The 16,655-nt window shown below is 41.0% G+C and overlaps 1 protein-coding gene across 1 annotated transcript in view; it reads right to left on the bottom strand.

The window, feature by feature from the left end:
• The window catches only part of GHR (growth hormone receptor), a 207,707-nt gene that overhangs the window by 17,192 nt on the left and 173,860 nt on the right, over positions 1–16,655 (bottom strand). The window contains exons 3-5 of the mRNA XM_077816261.1: positions 5,837–5,966; positions 1,992–2,152; positions 1,048–1,226 (exon numbers count right to left, since the gene is read on the bottom strand). Of these exons, the coding sequence (XP_077672387.1) occupies positions 1,048–1,226; positions 1,992–2,152; positions 5,837–5,966 (470 nt within the window). The remainder of the gene's footprint in view (positions 1–1,047; positions 1,227–1,991; positions 2,153–5,836; positions 5,967–16,655) is intronic.

Genomic DNA, 16,655 nt, shown 5'->3' with positions numbered 1-16,655 from the left:
ACAACAGCTAAAATTTAGGAAACTAACAGAAGATTATTTTATTACAGGAAAATTTGAGATCACTGATAATAATCTTACTTTACATTTATCCACAAGGATCTCAAAGTCTTTTATTATTATCACGTGAGCCTATTACCACTTCATCCATCACTAAGATATAACTACTTTTGGGGAAGGAATCAGCAGCCATCCTGCACTGACAACTCCACTCAGCAGGACTGAGGAGGAAAAGTGCAGGTTAATTTCTCTAAGTAGACAAAAAAAGTAACTTGTCAAATTAGAATTTGGCCATAATATCAGGATTAAACACTCTTGTGAAACATGGCCCAAAATGTTTACCAACCACACAAGTGATCAGGAGCTTGGTTTTATGTCTTATCTTAAAGGCAGGACTTCCAACAAAAGATTGTGCAATTTAGCACAGCCTTAGAGAGAAGAGCGAAACCTGCTACACCCCCAGTACTATCTGGGTTTTCTTTGGAGATCTCCCATTCAAGTGCTGACCAAGCCCAATAGTACTTCACTTATGAGATCTTACAAGATCACAACCAAAGTTGGCCTGCCTACAGGCTGTAGAGAAATATTTATATTGTTTGTTAAAGGCTTAGGGTATGTTATCTCATTTTATTTATTTCCTTTCTTTCATATTAGCAGCATAAACGCTTTAGGGCCAGATTGTGGCTACTGAATCACTGTCCACACCAGGGAGGGAGTATGCTGCATCTGGAGCTTCAAGGAAGAATTCTGGAGAATGCACAATGCAGAGCCACCCAATCATTACCCTTGCAACTAGTGCAGCACACGTTCTCCTCCATGCCTTGCTAGTTACGCTGCCCAGTGTAGACTGCAAGCAGGGCAAAGGCCTACCATCACCCTGCCTCCTTTCAGGTGGCTACTGCTAGTAAGGAGCATTGCCTGTTCTACGCAAAAGGGAGCACTCACTAGTTGCCCCAAGGAGGCACAAATGGGGGAGATTCCTTCCAGAACCAGGCACAAATGAGTTCTTAGTATATTACAATTTTTTATATATAAATGTTTCCTTCATACCTCCCTCCATTTCGTCTCATTTACTTCTTTGTACTGCAGTTCATACTCCAGCGTAATCCATCCCTTCTGAACGTCGGCTGATGGTGGTGGATCCCATCTTACTTGGATGTCTGCATGGATCCCGGTCAGGCTGGTGTTCAGTAGAGTCCAGTTGAGACCGACTGGAGGATCAGGTTGTACTGTTTATTTAAACAGCGTGTTGGAAATAAAACAGTTTTCAGTCTGAAATCACTATTCTTGCTCAACACTGTTCATGATTAAAGAAGTATTTGAACCACACATACAGTAATTCCAGTCTCAACCTACAAATTAATATAAAAATTACTGAAGATTTGATAACAGGTGTTATATTTTCATTTGAGTCAGACATTTTGCACCTAAATCTCAGAGGGCCCATCACACAGCCCTGATGCTGAAAAAACTCCTGCTGACTTTAAGGATAAAATCCTGGCCTCATTAATGTCAATGGCAAAACTTCTGCTAGCTTTAATAGGGTTAGGATTTCACCCTAAGATTACATAGGAATTTAGGAAAATCAGATATGTATGTTTTAGAATTTTGAAACTCTGGGCCCAAAACTTTCCCTGAACTCTAACTAACAACATTTTGCTCATAATATTTCATGGATTTATATTATATTTTAAAACTAATCTGTGCTGAACAGTGCATTTAAAAGAAAAGAAAAGGAAAAAACAAAAACAACCTCCCCTATACCAAACGAATTGAAATCCATGGGAGTTTTCCCCTCTATTGGAACATTTTCCTAGGTTGTACTTTCAAGCTTTATACCATCTACTTTTAAAAGATTATTCTTTACCACAATATGAATTTAAATATATAAAACTCCCAAATTAATGAAAAGAAATCATGGTAACCAAGCCAATGTATTTGATTATACGTATCATATTATAAAAATAAAGCAGTGTAAAATATATAATGGATACCTATTTCATCAACACTGAAGCATTTTTCATCTAACACTTCATCTTTATTGATAAGCTTAACACAATAAGTTATCCAAATAGAGGTGTACGATGTGTTGAAATAACAGCTATTTTCTCCAGCAGTTACATAATCGGGACATTCTTTCCATTCTTCATCATTCCTAGAATTACAACAAAACACATATTACAAGGTGGCTAGTGGCAAGTCACAGCTAGTATAGAAATGGAAATGAGGAATCATGTCTGTATTGATCATGTTTTATAATAAATTACCCAAAGCCACCCGAAGCCATATGTATATGATCATGTGGCTATTTTTATGGACTTTGGTGAAATTCCAAAACAGTCTGTTAGATTATATTGTTATGCTGGAAGGTATTAAACATCTGCTATCAATCGCAGGCCTGGGTAAAGTTGGTGTGTGTACCAAGCACCCTTCATTCAAGCTAAGTGGAAGGAACAATTAAATGTTCCTTTGTGTAGTGAAAGATGAAACAGTAGAAGCCACCACCCAAAACACTGGCCGGCTTCTCCTCCTAACAGAAACCATCCAGCAGACTCCAAATATTGGCTAACAAGTCAGGCAAAGGGGCAATGATATTTCTCTAGCTTCGTTTTCATATGGCAGGTCTGAATAACGCCAGGATTTTCAAAGAAAAATGGCAAAAGTCTTCAGTTAAAACAAAATGAAAAGACTCAGACTAACAAGAGCTTGTCCCCCGAACCATTACATATATTTATAGGTATACAGTGAAGCTGTTTTGGATTTTCTGAGGGAAGAATGGATGCCTCTACATTTCTGATGCATCATGCACTGGGAAAGAATCAGATTTGAATTGTTGAAACCAGTGTGAGGAAACAAGGCAGTTTAAAGTAGTGGTGTGATAGAATACTGAGACCCAGTAGCTGATCCAGCACTCTGATCACTTAAACAATAATTAGCTCCACCCTGATGGAGGAGGAGAAGCTGGGGTTTGGTGAGCTAAGGAGCAAGTTATCGCACGAGTTAGGGATAATTAGTTAGATGTAGTTATATGTGCTGCACAGGGACTGTGATGGGGACTTGGTGGTGGTAATATTAATAAAACTCAGAGGTCTTGACAAGCAAGAGGTGTCCAAGATTGTTTGTGAGGGACCCCAGCATGGGAAAGGAGCCTGCCCTGTCACTGGTTGTTAAAGACTAAATGGCAAATTTAAAAATCAGAACAAAACTGTACAAACACTGGGCCTCCTGATTCTTCCTTCTGCCTGCTGAGATAGGTGTAGGGAACAGTAGGAGACAGCTTGCACCTCTCCATTCATAGGGATGCCAGGCGTCACTTGGTCACAGCAGTCCTGAAGACTTCCCTAACTTTTTTCCTGACTTCAAGGTGCACTTGAGAATGGCTAGGGCATAAGGATGCCATGACTATACCTAGGGTGGCCTGGCACATCTCCTGCACCAGGGGCTTCTGTTTGAGCTGGTGTAGAGCCAACCTAATGCCAGGTCTTTGTGTGGTAGGGAGACGCCCTGCACAGACTCTTTCATGGGGATAAGGGGGTTCCAACACTTTGCACAGCCCAGGATGATGATGAGCTTCCCTCTAGATTTTTGCATGTGTGGAAGGTGATAGAATTTCTGCAGTGGTTTGCTGGAGAGCCCTTAATAGTCAGTATCTGAAATCAGTTTCATTTCACCTGAGTAAAGTTGATAAAGGAAGTTTAAAAGCCACTGGAACAGCTAACAGAATTTGAGGAGAAAAATAAAACAGTTGTTCCTTTGCCTTTTATGCTGGATGAGAACTCTGCAGAAGTTCATAATTTTAACAAATTACGCTGCTCAATGAAACTTTTTAGAGGAAGATTATGCCCACCTGAAATGTAATACAAAGCCAGAGACATGGTTAAAGACATTTATTTTAATTGCACTCACTGATGTCTTTAACTTCATTGTCAAGAGATGGGAAGATACATTTCTTTCTTCACAAAACAGAAAATATATTGTGGAAAACAGTCTTTAATAGTCTGATGTTTGTTGGAAAAATTATAATCGGTTTCTCTGTTCATGTAGCTTGTAATACTTGAAAACAGGGTATATGTGCGCTAGAAACTCACAGACCACTATATCACAGAAATACTTCTAATTAATCTTTTCTCCATTTGATTGCAATTCAGGCTGTAATGGGAGCTGAAACAGACTGGCATGCGGTTACCCAAAATGCAGCCTTAGGTTATATGAAAAACTAAAATGTGGCCCACATCTGTCCTTTCCCAGAAACAGTAGGGTTAGGACAAAAGTAATCAGCTATAGGCTTTTGTTGCTGGTGAAAAACAACAAGCAAGTTGTATTCAGGTATCAAGAAAGATACAAGTACAAGCAAATACTGTGAATGTGTGCTATTTTTTAACATGAAAATTAAGCAAAGCCCTTGGGCTCCTGGCAAGTAGGCACTGAGGCCCTTGATATTGCAAAGTTTGGCCACCCGTGGCTTAAAATAATAACCCTCTACCCAGAAATAATTTAGAATATGCTCTTTCCATACAAACATACTGCAATGCCCACCAGCAGAGATGGAAACTATGCACATGTACCAAGAAGAGAACATATCTCCATATGCACAGTCCTTAAGCAGGTTTCAGAGTAGCAGCCATGTTAGTCTTTATTTGCAAAAAGAAAAGGAGTACTCGTGGCACCTTAGAGACTAACCAATTTATTTGAGCATAAGCTTTCATGAGCTAAAGCTTATGCTCAAATAAATTGGTTAGTCTCTAAGGTGCCACAAGTACTCCTTTTCTTTTTGAGTCCTTAAGCAGGCATTAGGCAAAACTTCTAGTACCCTGAATTACATTATAAGAATGTGGTCAGAAACTTAAAGGCAAGAAAATTCATGATTAGCAATTCTATTAATCACCTAGTAGCCCAATGATTATGTAATAATCAAATGGCACTGCTACAACATTCCCTGTCACTTGAAGTCTTAAATTTAGATTGGTTATCTTTCTAAACGATATGCTCTAGCTCAACCAGAAGTTATGGACTTGATGCAGGAGTTACTGCATGAAATCTATGACCTATGCGATACAGGAGGTCAAATTAGGTGAACTCAGTGTTGCCTTCTAATCTATGAACATACAATAAGTGGCATTAAATGCAAATGTGTATAACAACATATCCTAATGACCTCTTTTGCCATTTAGTTCAATTTTTTATTACATCATTCTTGTTTCCAGTAAGAAGATAAAATGTGTGATATGTCCAATTTGTGTGGAATTGTTATATTGAGTTATTAAATGGAACCTACTTAGTCTTTATAGCTCACGCTTTACAGTTGGACACACACAGAGATATCACAATTATCTGATAATCATTTACATTAGATGGAATAGTGGCATCCTTGAGCATTTAGGATTCAAAGGAGTTCAAACTAACAGTTGATTTAGGAAGCTTCTACTAAAGCTTGAACCAGAATTTTAGATGGGCCTGAAGCAGACCCCCAGATGTGAACACAACTCAAACTTGGTAAGGTTCAAAAACATGGCTTTAGTTTCAAAGCTGTCTGTTAGGTTCATAGGGGAACAAACGAAAACCCCATATCCTAAACCTCTTCCCCAAGCTGTGGGGTGTTCAAATTCCAGATTCTGCACCTTGGGCCTATTTCTACTAAGAATGTTTCCTTCGGTGTTTAACCCATTCTTTCCCAATCCATATTAGTCATTGCATTATACCTGACAAACAACAGACATCTTTGGTTTCAAAAACATTTACTTAAACTGTGCCTTCTTAGCCTTTTTTCATGATATGAAATGAACTGCTTTGCATTTTAATGAGTGACTGTTAGGCATTTCAAATTGCATACTCTCTTTACCTTCTCATATACAACAGTTGTACTGTTCCTGGAGTAGTGAGGTTGTAAAAATCCCTATCTGTCCAATGACATGAAAATGTTTCCTGTTCAGGTGATCTGCACTTGATGATTTGTGGCCGTCCCAAAATAACTAATGAAAAATGGGAAGAAAAAGAAAGAAATGAAACAAACATGTAAAACCAGACAAATACCGTGCTGAAATCCTGGGCACCACCTTAACAATCACCATCTTGAGATAAAAAAAACCCCACAGCATATTGCTATTATTGTTACCGATAAACATGGATGACTTTGCCCCCCAATTGTTTGTACACACAGCAAGATACACACTAGAGTGTGAGCAGAACACAACTTCAGATCCAAACACCCCTTATATTGTGAGGGTGTTCACCATCCAAACAAAGTCACATAAACATTTTGCAAGTGATGCAGATCCTGATAATGGGCCAAATCAAAAGCTCTGATCCAACACGGTCAAACTACAGAGTGTTTGAAATAAGATCCAGGGTGAAATTCTGTCCCCTTGAAGTCAATGGGACTTTTGTTATTAACGTCAATGAGGCCTGGATATTACCCCCAGACTCTCCTACTTGCATCCAGTGAGCCTCATTCACTACACAACCCTGCCTGATTTACTATCCAGCCTGGACACTGAATAGGGTAGGTAACAACAGCCACTAAAGCAAGATGAAATAGGAATGTGGTAACAACAGTCACTAAAGCAAGATGAAATATTTTCAAGGAATAGTAAATCCTTTTGACCTAAACAAATATTTGTTTTCTTGTTTTTTGGTCTGGTGAGAAAAAACTAAAAACAATTCAGGTTTGCTTCTAATCCAAAAATAAAAAACAAATAAAATTATTGTTTCAGCCAGTGAACCAGAAAAATAAATTATTCACTCAGTTCTATCTGTGATCATGGAAATAGAGATTATAGTAATGCATATACACGACAGGGCTGAGTGGAGTAATAACTTACAAAAGCAACCTCTTTCATCTCCTAACTTTATTTTTATTTATTTTATTTGTTTATGTTTATTTCAAGACTATTTTTGAATAAGTTGATCCTTCAACGGCCTCAAGAGTTTTTAGGCATGAAAGAGATTTCCCTACAATACATATGTGCTCAGTTTCCTGATTTGTAATTTATGACTTTGTTTTTTACAATCAGTGCCAACGTTTGTAATACGGATTTTTCTAGCTGATCGCTTCTAGCCGCTGTGTCAAGTTTCCAGGCTCCACAAGAGCAAGTCTTAGTGATCACAGGAAAGGTTGTGAACTTGACTTACATAATGCTTGGCACTCTTTGAGCAAGTCTCCTTTACTTCCCACTAAAAAACAGTTATCAACATGTAACAGAGCCCTGCATGAGCTCTGTCTCCTGAACATACTGTACCAAAATGAGATACACAATACCTAAATTAATTTAGACAAAGTGAGCAGGTTTAGGCTACTGAAGGTAAAGGTTAAAGACATTAATCTGGGAATCTCTCAAGATGAGATTTAAAACAGACTAAAATAGCAAAACAAAACACTGAGTGTGTATTCTTGTTTTCCTACTTGACCATATCAGCTAAAGTATAAAAGATGCAGTCAGCAAAAATGTTCACTCTGTGCACTTTAATGGATATTAGACTAGTTAGTAATCTCAAACTTGCTAAATATTCAGGCCCAACAGCAGAAGGTATTATGAAGTAGGGAACGCTCCAGTGACTCTGTGGCTTCCATTATAACCAAGCCCATCTGGTAAAAAATTCCTAGTCTCTGCCTTGGGGATCAGCACAATGTACAACTACTATAGTCATGATACAAAAGCCAAACAAACTCTTCAGATCCTGCTGTTTATTTTTTTATGACCACATATTAGCTATGGTCTGAGCTCTGGCTCAGTTGGAAGTAGCTGCTCCAATACAGTAGCAAAACCAGTGCATTTTATGGAAATAATTGAGAATGCAAGCACGTCACCTATCTCTTGTGATTATCTAGCTTGATGTTCTTTCCCATATAGCTCAGTTTCAACCGCAAATATGGTTTAGCCACTCAAAAACAGTATATTACTGTAACTACAGACTAATGGAAACAGTATGTGTAGCCAGCCCTTTAAACAAAAAGCTATGTAAATTAAAATAGAGGGAAATCAATCCACAAAGGACTGAGCCCTGACAGAATAGTGAAGCCTAAATTTCATTGTCTGTAAATTTCAGTCTGTAAATGAAATGTGGTACATCCAAAAGTAGGCCACTTACAGCTTGATTCATGGCAGAACTCCCACTGACACCAGTGTGCTAAGATTACTTTGATAACAATGATGGTATACTGCTCTGGATCAAGGGCACTGTGTGGATCCTTGCACTGAAGGATTGTGAAGGCAGGTCTACTGTTCATTCCCCCTTCAAAGAGTGCTGGGATAAACTTTGTCTTTCAATCTGAAACTCTCAATTTCTTCTTGTAATAAACTGACAGTCATTGGTGAGCATCTTGGTAACTACAACAGTAGCATGACGCTTTTCCCTTGCAACTAACAATCAGTTATTTATGTCCTCTTCAAAGGCTTGAGAAGCTCTGAGTGTTGTGGGTTGCCCTGCTAATCTATTTAATGTAGCCTTCTCAAGATCATCTGGTTTTATTGTACCAAAGTGTATGCTGTCCTTGATGCTGTCCTTGTAGCGCTTTCTGGGACGGCCTTGATTCCGATGCCCTTGTGCCAGTTCTCCATAGAAAATTTTTATGGGGAGTCGATCTTCAGGAATCCTAATGACGTGTCCAACCCAGCATAGTTGGGCTTTAATTAGCCTGGCCTCGATGCTTATGGCATTTGACTTTTGGAGAAGCTCCAGGTTGGTAATTTTGTTCTGCCAACGGATGCCCATGCTGGTGTGCAGAGACTGCATATGGAAGGCCTCTAGCTGTTTGATATGCCATTTGTATGGTGTCCAGGTCTCACAGCCATAGCGGAGAGATGTGAGCACAAAAGCATGTTCCCTACTAGATGGGATCAAAACTATTCAGTTGTTTGTCACAGGTCCTAAACTGCTAACACAGAGAGGAGATCATCCTTTAGCTCAAGTGTCAGGGTCCTGTGTTTTTTGAGCAACAGGATCCGAGGTCTTTCCCCACTTTCACCATGAAATTTCAAGTGGCCATGGATTTGTTATGTTAATATATTTGTGTAGTGATGTATTAGAGGCAGGTAGGGAACAAACTGATCTCGACCCCCTAACCTCACTACTGCTCCAAAAAAAAGTAAAAATCAAAAGTATAAATTCTTAGCCTGGGTTTCAGCCAACAAGCCTTATGTACTGAACACTAAGAGAGGGCTTTATCCTGTACCCAGTAAATTCAATGGCTAAACTCCCATTCACATCCCATGGGAGATGGATAAAATCCCTAGCATTTCCTAGTTTAGTTTCTCCTACGGCAGATCTGATGAACAAGCAAATACTTTGATTACAAAAGAAAGCAGATGTTTCTGAACTAGATGAGATTAAAAAGCTCTTCTTTATTTAATACAGGGTTCTGGTAGATGAAAATGTAATGTAATGATGCAAATGATATACAGAATCAAGCTACCTGACCATAACAGATGCAGAAGGCCATATTCTCTCTTAAAAACAAAAAACTTCTGGTTGTCTATTTAAAAGGTTTTTATAAATTACAAAGACAAGTGATAATGCAGAACAAATCAAAAACAGAACACACACATAAGAAACGATGGACAACATGTTCTAAAAAATAAAGTGGCCTTAGGAAAAGATATTTCATGCAACAGGAAGTACTACTTTCATTTAAGAAATTCTCAAATTGATCACAACGTAGAATTAGGGGAGCTTAATGGAGAAATATGGAGGAGAAAGTAAAGGAAACAACTAAGTGGGAAACAGACATTAGGAGCTGAGAGACTATTTATTGTAGTTGGGAGTTCATATAATGAAACTGAATGCTCAATCTGAACTTACCCCTATCCACTAAGGTCAATCAGTTTGGTGTTTATTTTAATGGAAGTAGGATGATGTCTACTATGCTGGATATCAAGAGAACATGTTCTGAGATTCTAACTCAGTGACTCTTTCAAGATACACAGAGAAATGAACAGCGCTGGCTATCAATAAAGGCAACTTCAAATATAAACAGCCTTGTGCTAATAAACTAATAAGCACCAAATATGGGCAAACTGGAATTTTCTCTCCAGATGTGGTAAACAGATACAATAACACTAGCAAAGTAGGCCACTTTCTAGTCTATCACTAACTAGGCTCCAGGTAGAACCCTTGCATGAATGGATAGCAGTAAGGTTCTGGGTCAACTCCCCTCCTCCATTTGGGAAATGGTAGAACTTTTTTCATGAATGTAAATCAGCAATGGAAGAGATCCCTTTGCATGACAATGCCTGGAAGAAAGAAAGTAGAATGTTCCTGTATCTGAAAAATTAAAGGTTTTATTGCTGAGGCTTGGTCTACACCACAGAGTTAGGTCGATGTAAGGCAGCTTATGTTGACCTAACTCTGTAAGTGTCTACACTACAACGTTGCTCCTCCTGCTCCTGTAAATCACTTACTACACGACCGTATAAATCTATCTCTGTGAGAGGCGTAGTGCTTAGGTCAGTGTAGTTAGGGCGATCACTTCATTGCTTACGTTGACAGTGGGCTGTGAGTCCCAGGGTGGAGTGGGGGACGCTCTGGCTATGAGCCCTGAGGGGGCTGACAGCTTGGGCTATAGGTCCCAGGGTGGGGCTCCAGCTGCCAGTGCCTCACAATGCCCCACACAGTTAAATCAATGGAAGCACTCCTGGTGAGGATGCACACCACCTACAGAGAGGGCGTAGTGTGGACATGAACCACTGCAGTAATTACTGCGGTGGCTGTACATTGACTTAACTTAGGCCGACTTAATTGTGTAGTGTAGACAAGGCCTAAGATGGTTGGAGGAAAGGGCCGAAGAGGAGAACATTCCCAGCACCAATTTGCTGCCAACACTTAGGATATCAGAATGGCCTTTTTACAAGGTTTCATTGGTCATTTTTGCCTCAGTGGCACAGAAACTCTTGGCTACTACATAGCTGCAGATATACAGAAACAGAGTTAGACCAACTCTATAGTATGGCAGTATAATGTGGGTGCTGAGGAACACTGAAGAGCAGTGGATTGAAGTTTTCAATTTGTAGCCTATAGGTATAGTTATTTGCCAGGTAAGACATATGAATAAGTTAAGGCAGTAAAGCAATGAGCCCTACACACCTCAGGCCTGTAAGATAACAGTTTATCTAAACAAGGCATAAGGCCCAAAGCCTTACACGTGCAGTTAACCAGGAGTAACCTTGGATCATAAGCTATCACAAGACAGAGTGCTGTAATGACTAAACTGTTGACAGGTAACCACAAGATACTAATTTATACCAGTTTGGCATATTTTAAGTTAGGAACATCAGCAGATGTCCCACCACAAGAATATCAAGGTAACGAATTGACATACATGCTAATAAACTTGAGGTAATAAATCAGCCAAATAGCCTATGGGAGAAGAGCACCCCAACATTAGTAAGGTGAGGAAATACAAATAAGGAAAAGGGAATGAAATCCCTATTGATTATGCATTAGTAAGGCTAAGATTTTGTCATGGTTATTTTTAATAAAAGTCACGGAAAGGTCAAAAGCAATAAACAAAAATTCATGGAAGCCGCAGCAGCAAAAGTCACAGACAGGTCACTGCTTCCGTGAATTTCTGTTTATTGCTTGTGACCTGTCTGACTTTTGCTGCTGTGGCTCTATGGTTTCCCCTGCCACTGTGGTGGCTGGGAGCTGTGGAGTTCCTCTTCTGCCCACGGCAGCTGAAAGCTGCAGGGTGACCATATTTCCCAAGGAGAAAACAGGACACCCCCAGCCGCTTGCCTGAGGCGTCCCACACCCCCTTTGTGAGGCTGTCGCCCGTCACTGAAACCCTGAGGAGGGCCCCCTCAGGAATTTGTCACCTGTCGCTAGAACCTTGTCGGGGGGGCCCCTGTTGCTGCTGTCCCCAGAACCCTGCCATGGTCCCGCTGGCTGCCAGCTCCAGAGTCCTGCAGCCCCTGGGGCTGAAGCAGAGAATGTCACAGAGGTCTCTGGAAGTCACGGATTCCGTGACTTCCACGACCTCCATGACATAAAAGTAGCCTTATGCATTAGGCATAGTAGCATCAGTGTAACACATTATAAAAGTTGTGTTCTCTGGGAGCCGTAACTCTTGGGAGATGCCACAATGACAACCACTGATGATGATGATGAGGACTAATATTTTGGTTCTTTTTGCAAGTAGTATACAGATGCTCAGACACATGGCACATCCTGTGTTATCTCTACCTACCTTGTTGTGTAGGAGTGTTTGTAACTTTGCTAACTGTGTTAATAAAACTGTTACAAATACAGAGGGTTTACCCCTGCACATTGGGGTTCCCAACTGAACAATAATTTTAATATACTCAGCCTGATTTTTGAACAAGAACCTACCAAATCTCAGACTGTTAATGGGGAATTCTTAAGTAATCATTTTAATTAATATACAATCAACAGATCAGCTACAAGTTCTCATTGTCTTTATCTGCTGCTCGATATTAAATGGCAGGACACAATCAGCAATGAGGATATTTGTAGCTGAATCCAGAAACCACCTCCATCAGCACTAGTTCAGTTTCGGGAACTTTTTTAGTATGGACATGTTATTAGGATGGAAGACCAATGAATTATGATGCTTAGCAGCATTCCTTAGTAAACATGTGGCTGGCAATCACATGGCAAAAAAGCTTCAGTGATGTAATAAAATCTCCAATGAAGGACAAACTGAATATCCAGCTAGATCACCTTAAGAACCCAGCTTGAGATCAATCCAGGTTGAACTCAATCTACATGGAGGTTACTTCCCTTTGGGATTTGCCTTGGCGATGATGAAGCACAGATCAGTTTGCTTGAGTAACAAGTATTCTCTAAATGTTGTAGTAGGATTACGTAAATTGTCAACAAATATTGTTGGTTTCAACTCTCTAGGTTGTCAAAGGGATTTTTAACACTTTCTCAATATAGTCTAGTTAATTAAGTTAAAAAGAAAAAAACTCTATCGATACAGAGGAGCCAGCTGAGGTGGTTCAGGCACCTGATAAGGATGCCTCCTGGGAGGTTTCCTTTGGAACTCTACCAGGCACATCCCACTGGAAGGAGGCTGACCCAGGACACGCTGGAGGGATTATATCTCCCAGCTGGCCAGGGAACACTGGGGAATGCCCCAGAAGGAGCTGGAACCTTTTGTGAAAGAAAGGGAGGTGTGGTCCTCCCTACTCTCCATGCTGCCGCTGCGACCCTCACCAGGAAAAGCAGAATAAAGGAAAAAGAGACGAAGAAGAAAAAATCCTATACAGGAACTTAATAGTGGGAAATGAGGCAGTAATGGACAATCATTTCCTCTCTTAGGGCCAAATCCTCCCGTGCCCAGAACACAGGACATGAGTCCTCAGTTTTCCCTGCCAATGTGACCTCACACATGGTGCATGGGAGGTCACACTGCACAGAGGACACCATTTGGCAGAGCATGCCGCCCCGCTCCCGCTGTTGTGAACTTGCATGCACCGAGTGTGCAAGGTCACGCTGGCAGGAGTAGAACTGTACACTCTATAAAATGGCTTCCTCCATGGGTGATACCAGACAAAACCATGCCCGGTTTTACATAAGTACCGGACAGGGGACAAACCAGAGAAAAACAGGACTGTCCAGCTTAAAATCAGACAAATGTACTGCTTACCCATAACTCATCCACCTGCACAGAGCCCAAGTAGCGGGGCGGAAAGAATCTACTGTCTAAGGATATGTCTACACTACAGATGGTACAGCAGCACAACTATGGTGCTGCAGCTGTAGCATTGGAGTGTAGAGACTTGCTACAGAGACAGAAGGGGTTTTTCCGTCTCTGTACTTAATCCAGCCCCTCAAAAAGTGGTAACTGGGTCATCGGAAGAAGTCTTCTGTCAAACTAGTGGTTTCTGTAACAGGACTCAGGTTGGCTGAACTATCTCTTTCAGGGGTGTGACGTACCTAGGTTGACCTACATTTTAGGTGTAGATCAGGCCTGAGTTAGATTAGTGGGAGCCACTCTGCAGCAAATACAACAGCTACTGAGCACCTGCTGCCCTTGGGCAATCATTCCCATACCCTTGGCCCAACAGAAAGCCCCACAGAGCAGGGATGTGGAGGCACCCCTAAGGAGCTGGGCCCTGTGACATATTCTCTCCAAATCTCTCCCTGCCTTTCCCCTCAGTGTGCAGAGGAACCACACCACTCAGGGTAGGCAAACAGTATCCTCCAGTGGCCTCAGAAGACCAGTTAGGATTTGTCCCTTAGAAAACCAGCCTGCAGACATAAACACCACTGGCAAAATTGACTGCATTAGTAAGTACAGCAAGAGTTTGTACTTCTCTCATTTACAAAACAATAAGGGTAACTAATAAGTTTCCAATTATTTCCCAATTTATCTGAATGACTCAGCTTGCAATTATGTTTCGGGGAGTGATGGGGAAACAGATGCTTGTGCCTTTTTATTATCTAAAATGGAATCCTTTCTTGTGAAAAAAACTAGCAGTACATTTATGTATTGCACACAATTAGTGTAGTCAATCAACATTAGGATGATGTTTTCAGTAGGATGTGGTTAGAGCTGTACTCTCATCAGAAGGATAAATAAGGAGAGTGCAGCGTAGGTGGTAAATGAATACCACACATGATTGACTACGCTCTTCAACAGCAAGCAATGCTCCTGGAAGAGCGTAATTGCTATAAATTCTGTGTCTACTCCAAAATGCCCATTTGTAAGACCTCCATGAACAGAAAACAGGTCTCAGAAAAATCAAGACTAAGTACTCTTGGATTTTATGTTTAACTCTATGCCCAGGAGGGAGAAGGGGATCTTTCCTCTGACCTGACAACCTCACTCTAAATTGTTTTTCTTTTACCATTAAGCACATTTTTACCTTCATGGATCATGGCCTAAATGGCTCCTCTGTGATGTTTCCCTTTCAAGTATGAGACTTGCAGTCTAAAATTGTTACCCTGAATGCTTGTTTATGGGTCAAATTCAGGCCCTCAGCACTGTTGAGACACAGAGGAACGTAAATGCAGCAAAGTAGCATTACTGTGTGCTGACAGTCAGACTAGCTGCTGCTTCCTGTGAAATCATCTGCGTAAACATGGGGCAGCTCTTTCAGGGGACATAGGCACTAGACAACAAGGACCTGATCCCAGGCCTCAATGACATATCATGCCGTGCAGGACCTGAGTGATTTGGGGACATGTCCTCTTTTACAGTGTGATCATTACCATGGTATTTGGTAATTTTGAGCATATTTATGTGCAGCCATAGGAATGAATATGCACTCTTTGCTACAGTGCAGTCGTCCCACCCCAGCACAAGTACCTTTCTAGAAGGGGACAGAAGGTTAGTAGGCCGAGCATTAAGTATTTAGGCTGTAGAGTTTTATATGCCTTCATGATATGATATCCTTTAAGTTATAATGTCCACCCCTTTTCCTCAGCAGAACTTCATTGCCGCAACTTTTTTCTGGACAGGGCTCCCTCTAATCTGTAGCTGCACTAACAGAACTTGTCTAAAAAATGTATTGCCCTCACTATCTCCACTTTTCTTTATTATTTAACATACTGTGTTATGGTTACATATTTATTTATTGGTAAGATTATTTTCCTGGAATCAGTTGCCTGCTGAGGATCTGAATTTTTAGTTAGGGATTAACTGTCCTATATTCTAATGATTTGAAACTGTAAGGATTCTGCACTATACTGATGTTATCACTTAGTATAAAAAAGTGTATGGGGGAAAAATAAATCTGCGTATCATTCATTATGAAGAGAAATAACACATTTATTCAAAAGATAAATACTCCATGTTGAATACAAAAAGTATGGCAAATTAATTAATTAAATCAGTCAGTATCACAAGCCCTACTCTATTTTCTTCCATTTAGTATTTAAATAAACATTGAGTGCTATAAAAATAATAATAAATGTCATTTTCCCTTCCAATGTAAGTTACCTTTAGGAAGAGGAACTCAGCAGAACCAATATAACCAGTCAGGACTTTCAACATTTGTGCAACTTGTGCTAACATACTGTCCTATTTTTAAATTTTTATTTCTTATTGCACTTGAATGTGGTAGGTGGTACACAGAGCAGCAGCCGCTGATGAACTTTGTGGCATGTGGGCATAGCCTATAAAACAAATCATGCCCACTTGTCCCCATGGACTACCATCCACACCCACCTCCAAACATGGCAAACGGGAGGACGGGCCCTAGGAAGGTTACCCTCCCATGCTGTCTAGGGCCCTTACTTACCCTGGCCAGTCCCGGGCCTGGACTCTTCCCAGGATGGTGGTGGTCCTCATCTTTTTCCTCTGTTATGTTCTCTCTCTCCACTGCCTCGTCCCCTGCAGATTGCGCAGTGAAGGTCTGATAGGAGGCAAATTGTGGCTATTTTGGGTGGGGTTTGGAGCACCACATTCACTGCCCAAGTCACAAGCTGTGGTGACTGCAGAGTGCTCTAAAGCGTTGTATTCCAACTGCACTGCGTAGACCAGGGGTGGGCAAACTATGGCGCAGGGGCCACATCCGGCCCTCCAGATGTTTTAATCTGGCCCTTGAGCTCCCGCTGGGGAGCGGGGTCCGGGGCTTGCCCCACTCCGGCACTCCAGCCAGGGAGCGGGGCCAGAGGCTTGCCTCACTCCGTGTGGCTCCCGGAAGCAGCAGCATGTCCCCCGTCCGGCTCCTACATGTAGGGGCAGTAAGGGGGCT

The sequence above is a fragment of the Eretmochelys imbricata genome, chromosome 5 (genome assembly GCF_965152235.1).
Source record: "Eretmochelys imbricata isolate rEreImb1 chromosome 5, rEreImb1.hap1, whole genome shotgun sequence".
Taxonomy (NCBI): Eukaryota; Metazoa; Chordata; order Testudines; family Cheloniidae; genus Eretmochelys; species Eretmochelys imbricata.
This window is presented reverse-complemented; position numbering and strand designations above follow the sequence as displayed.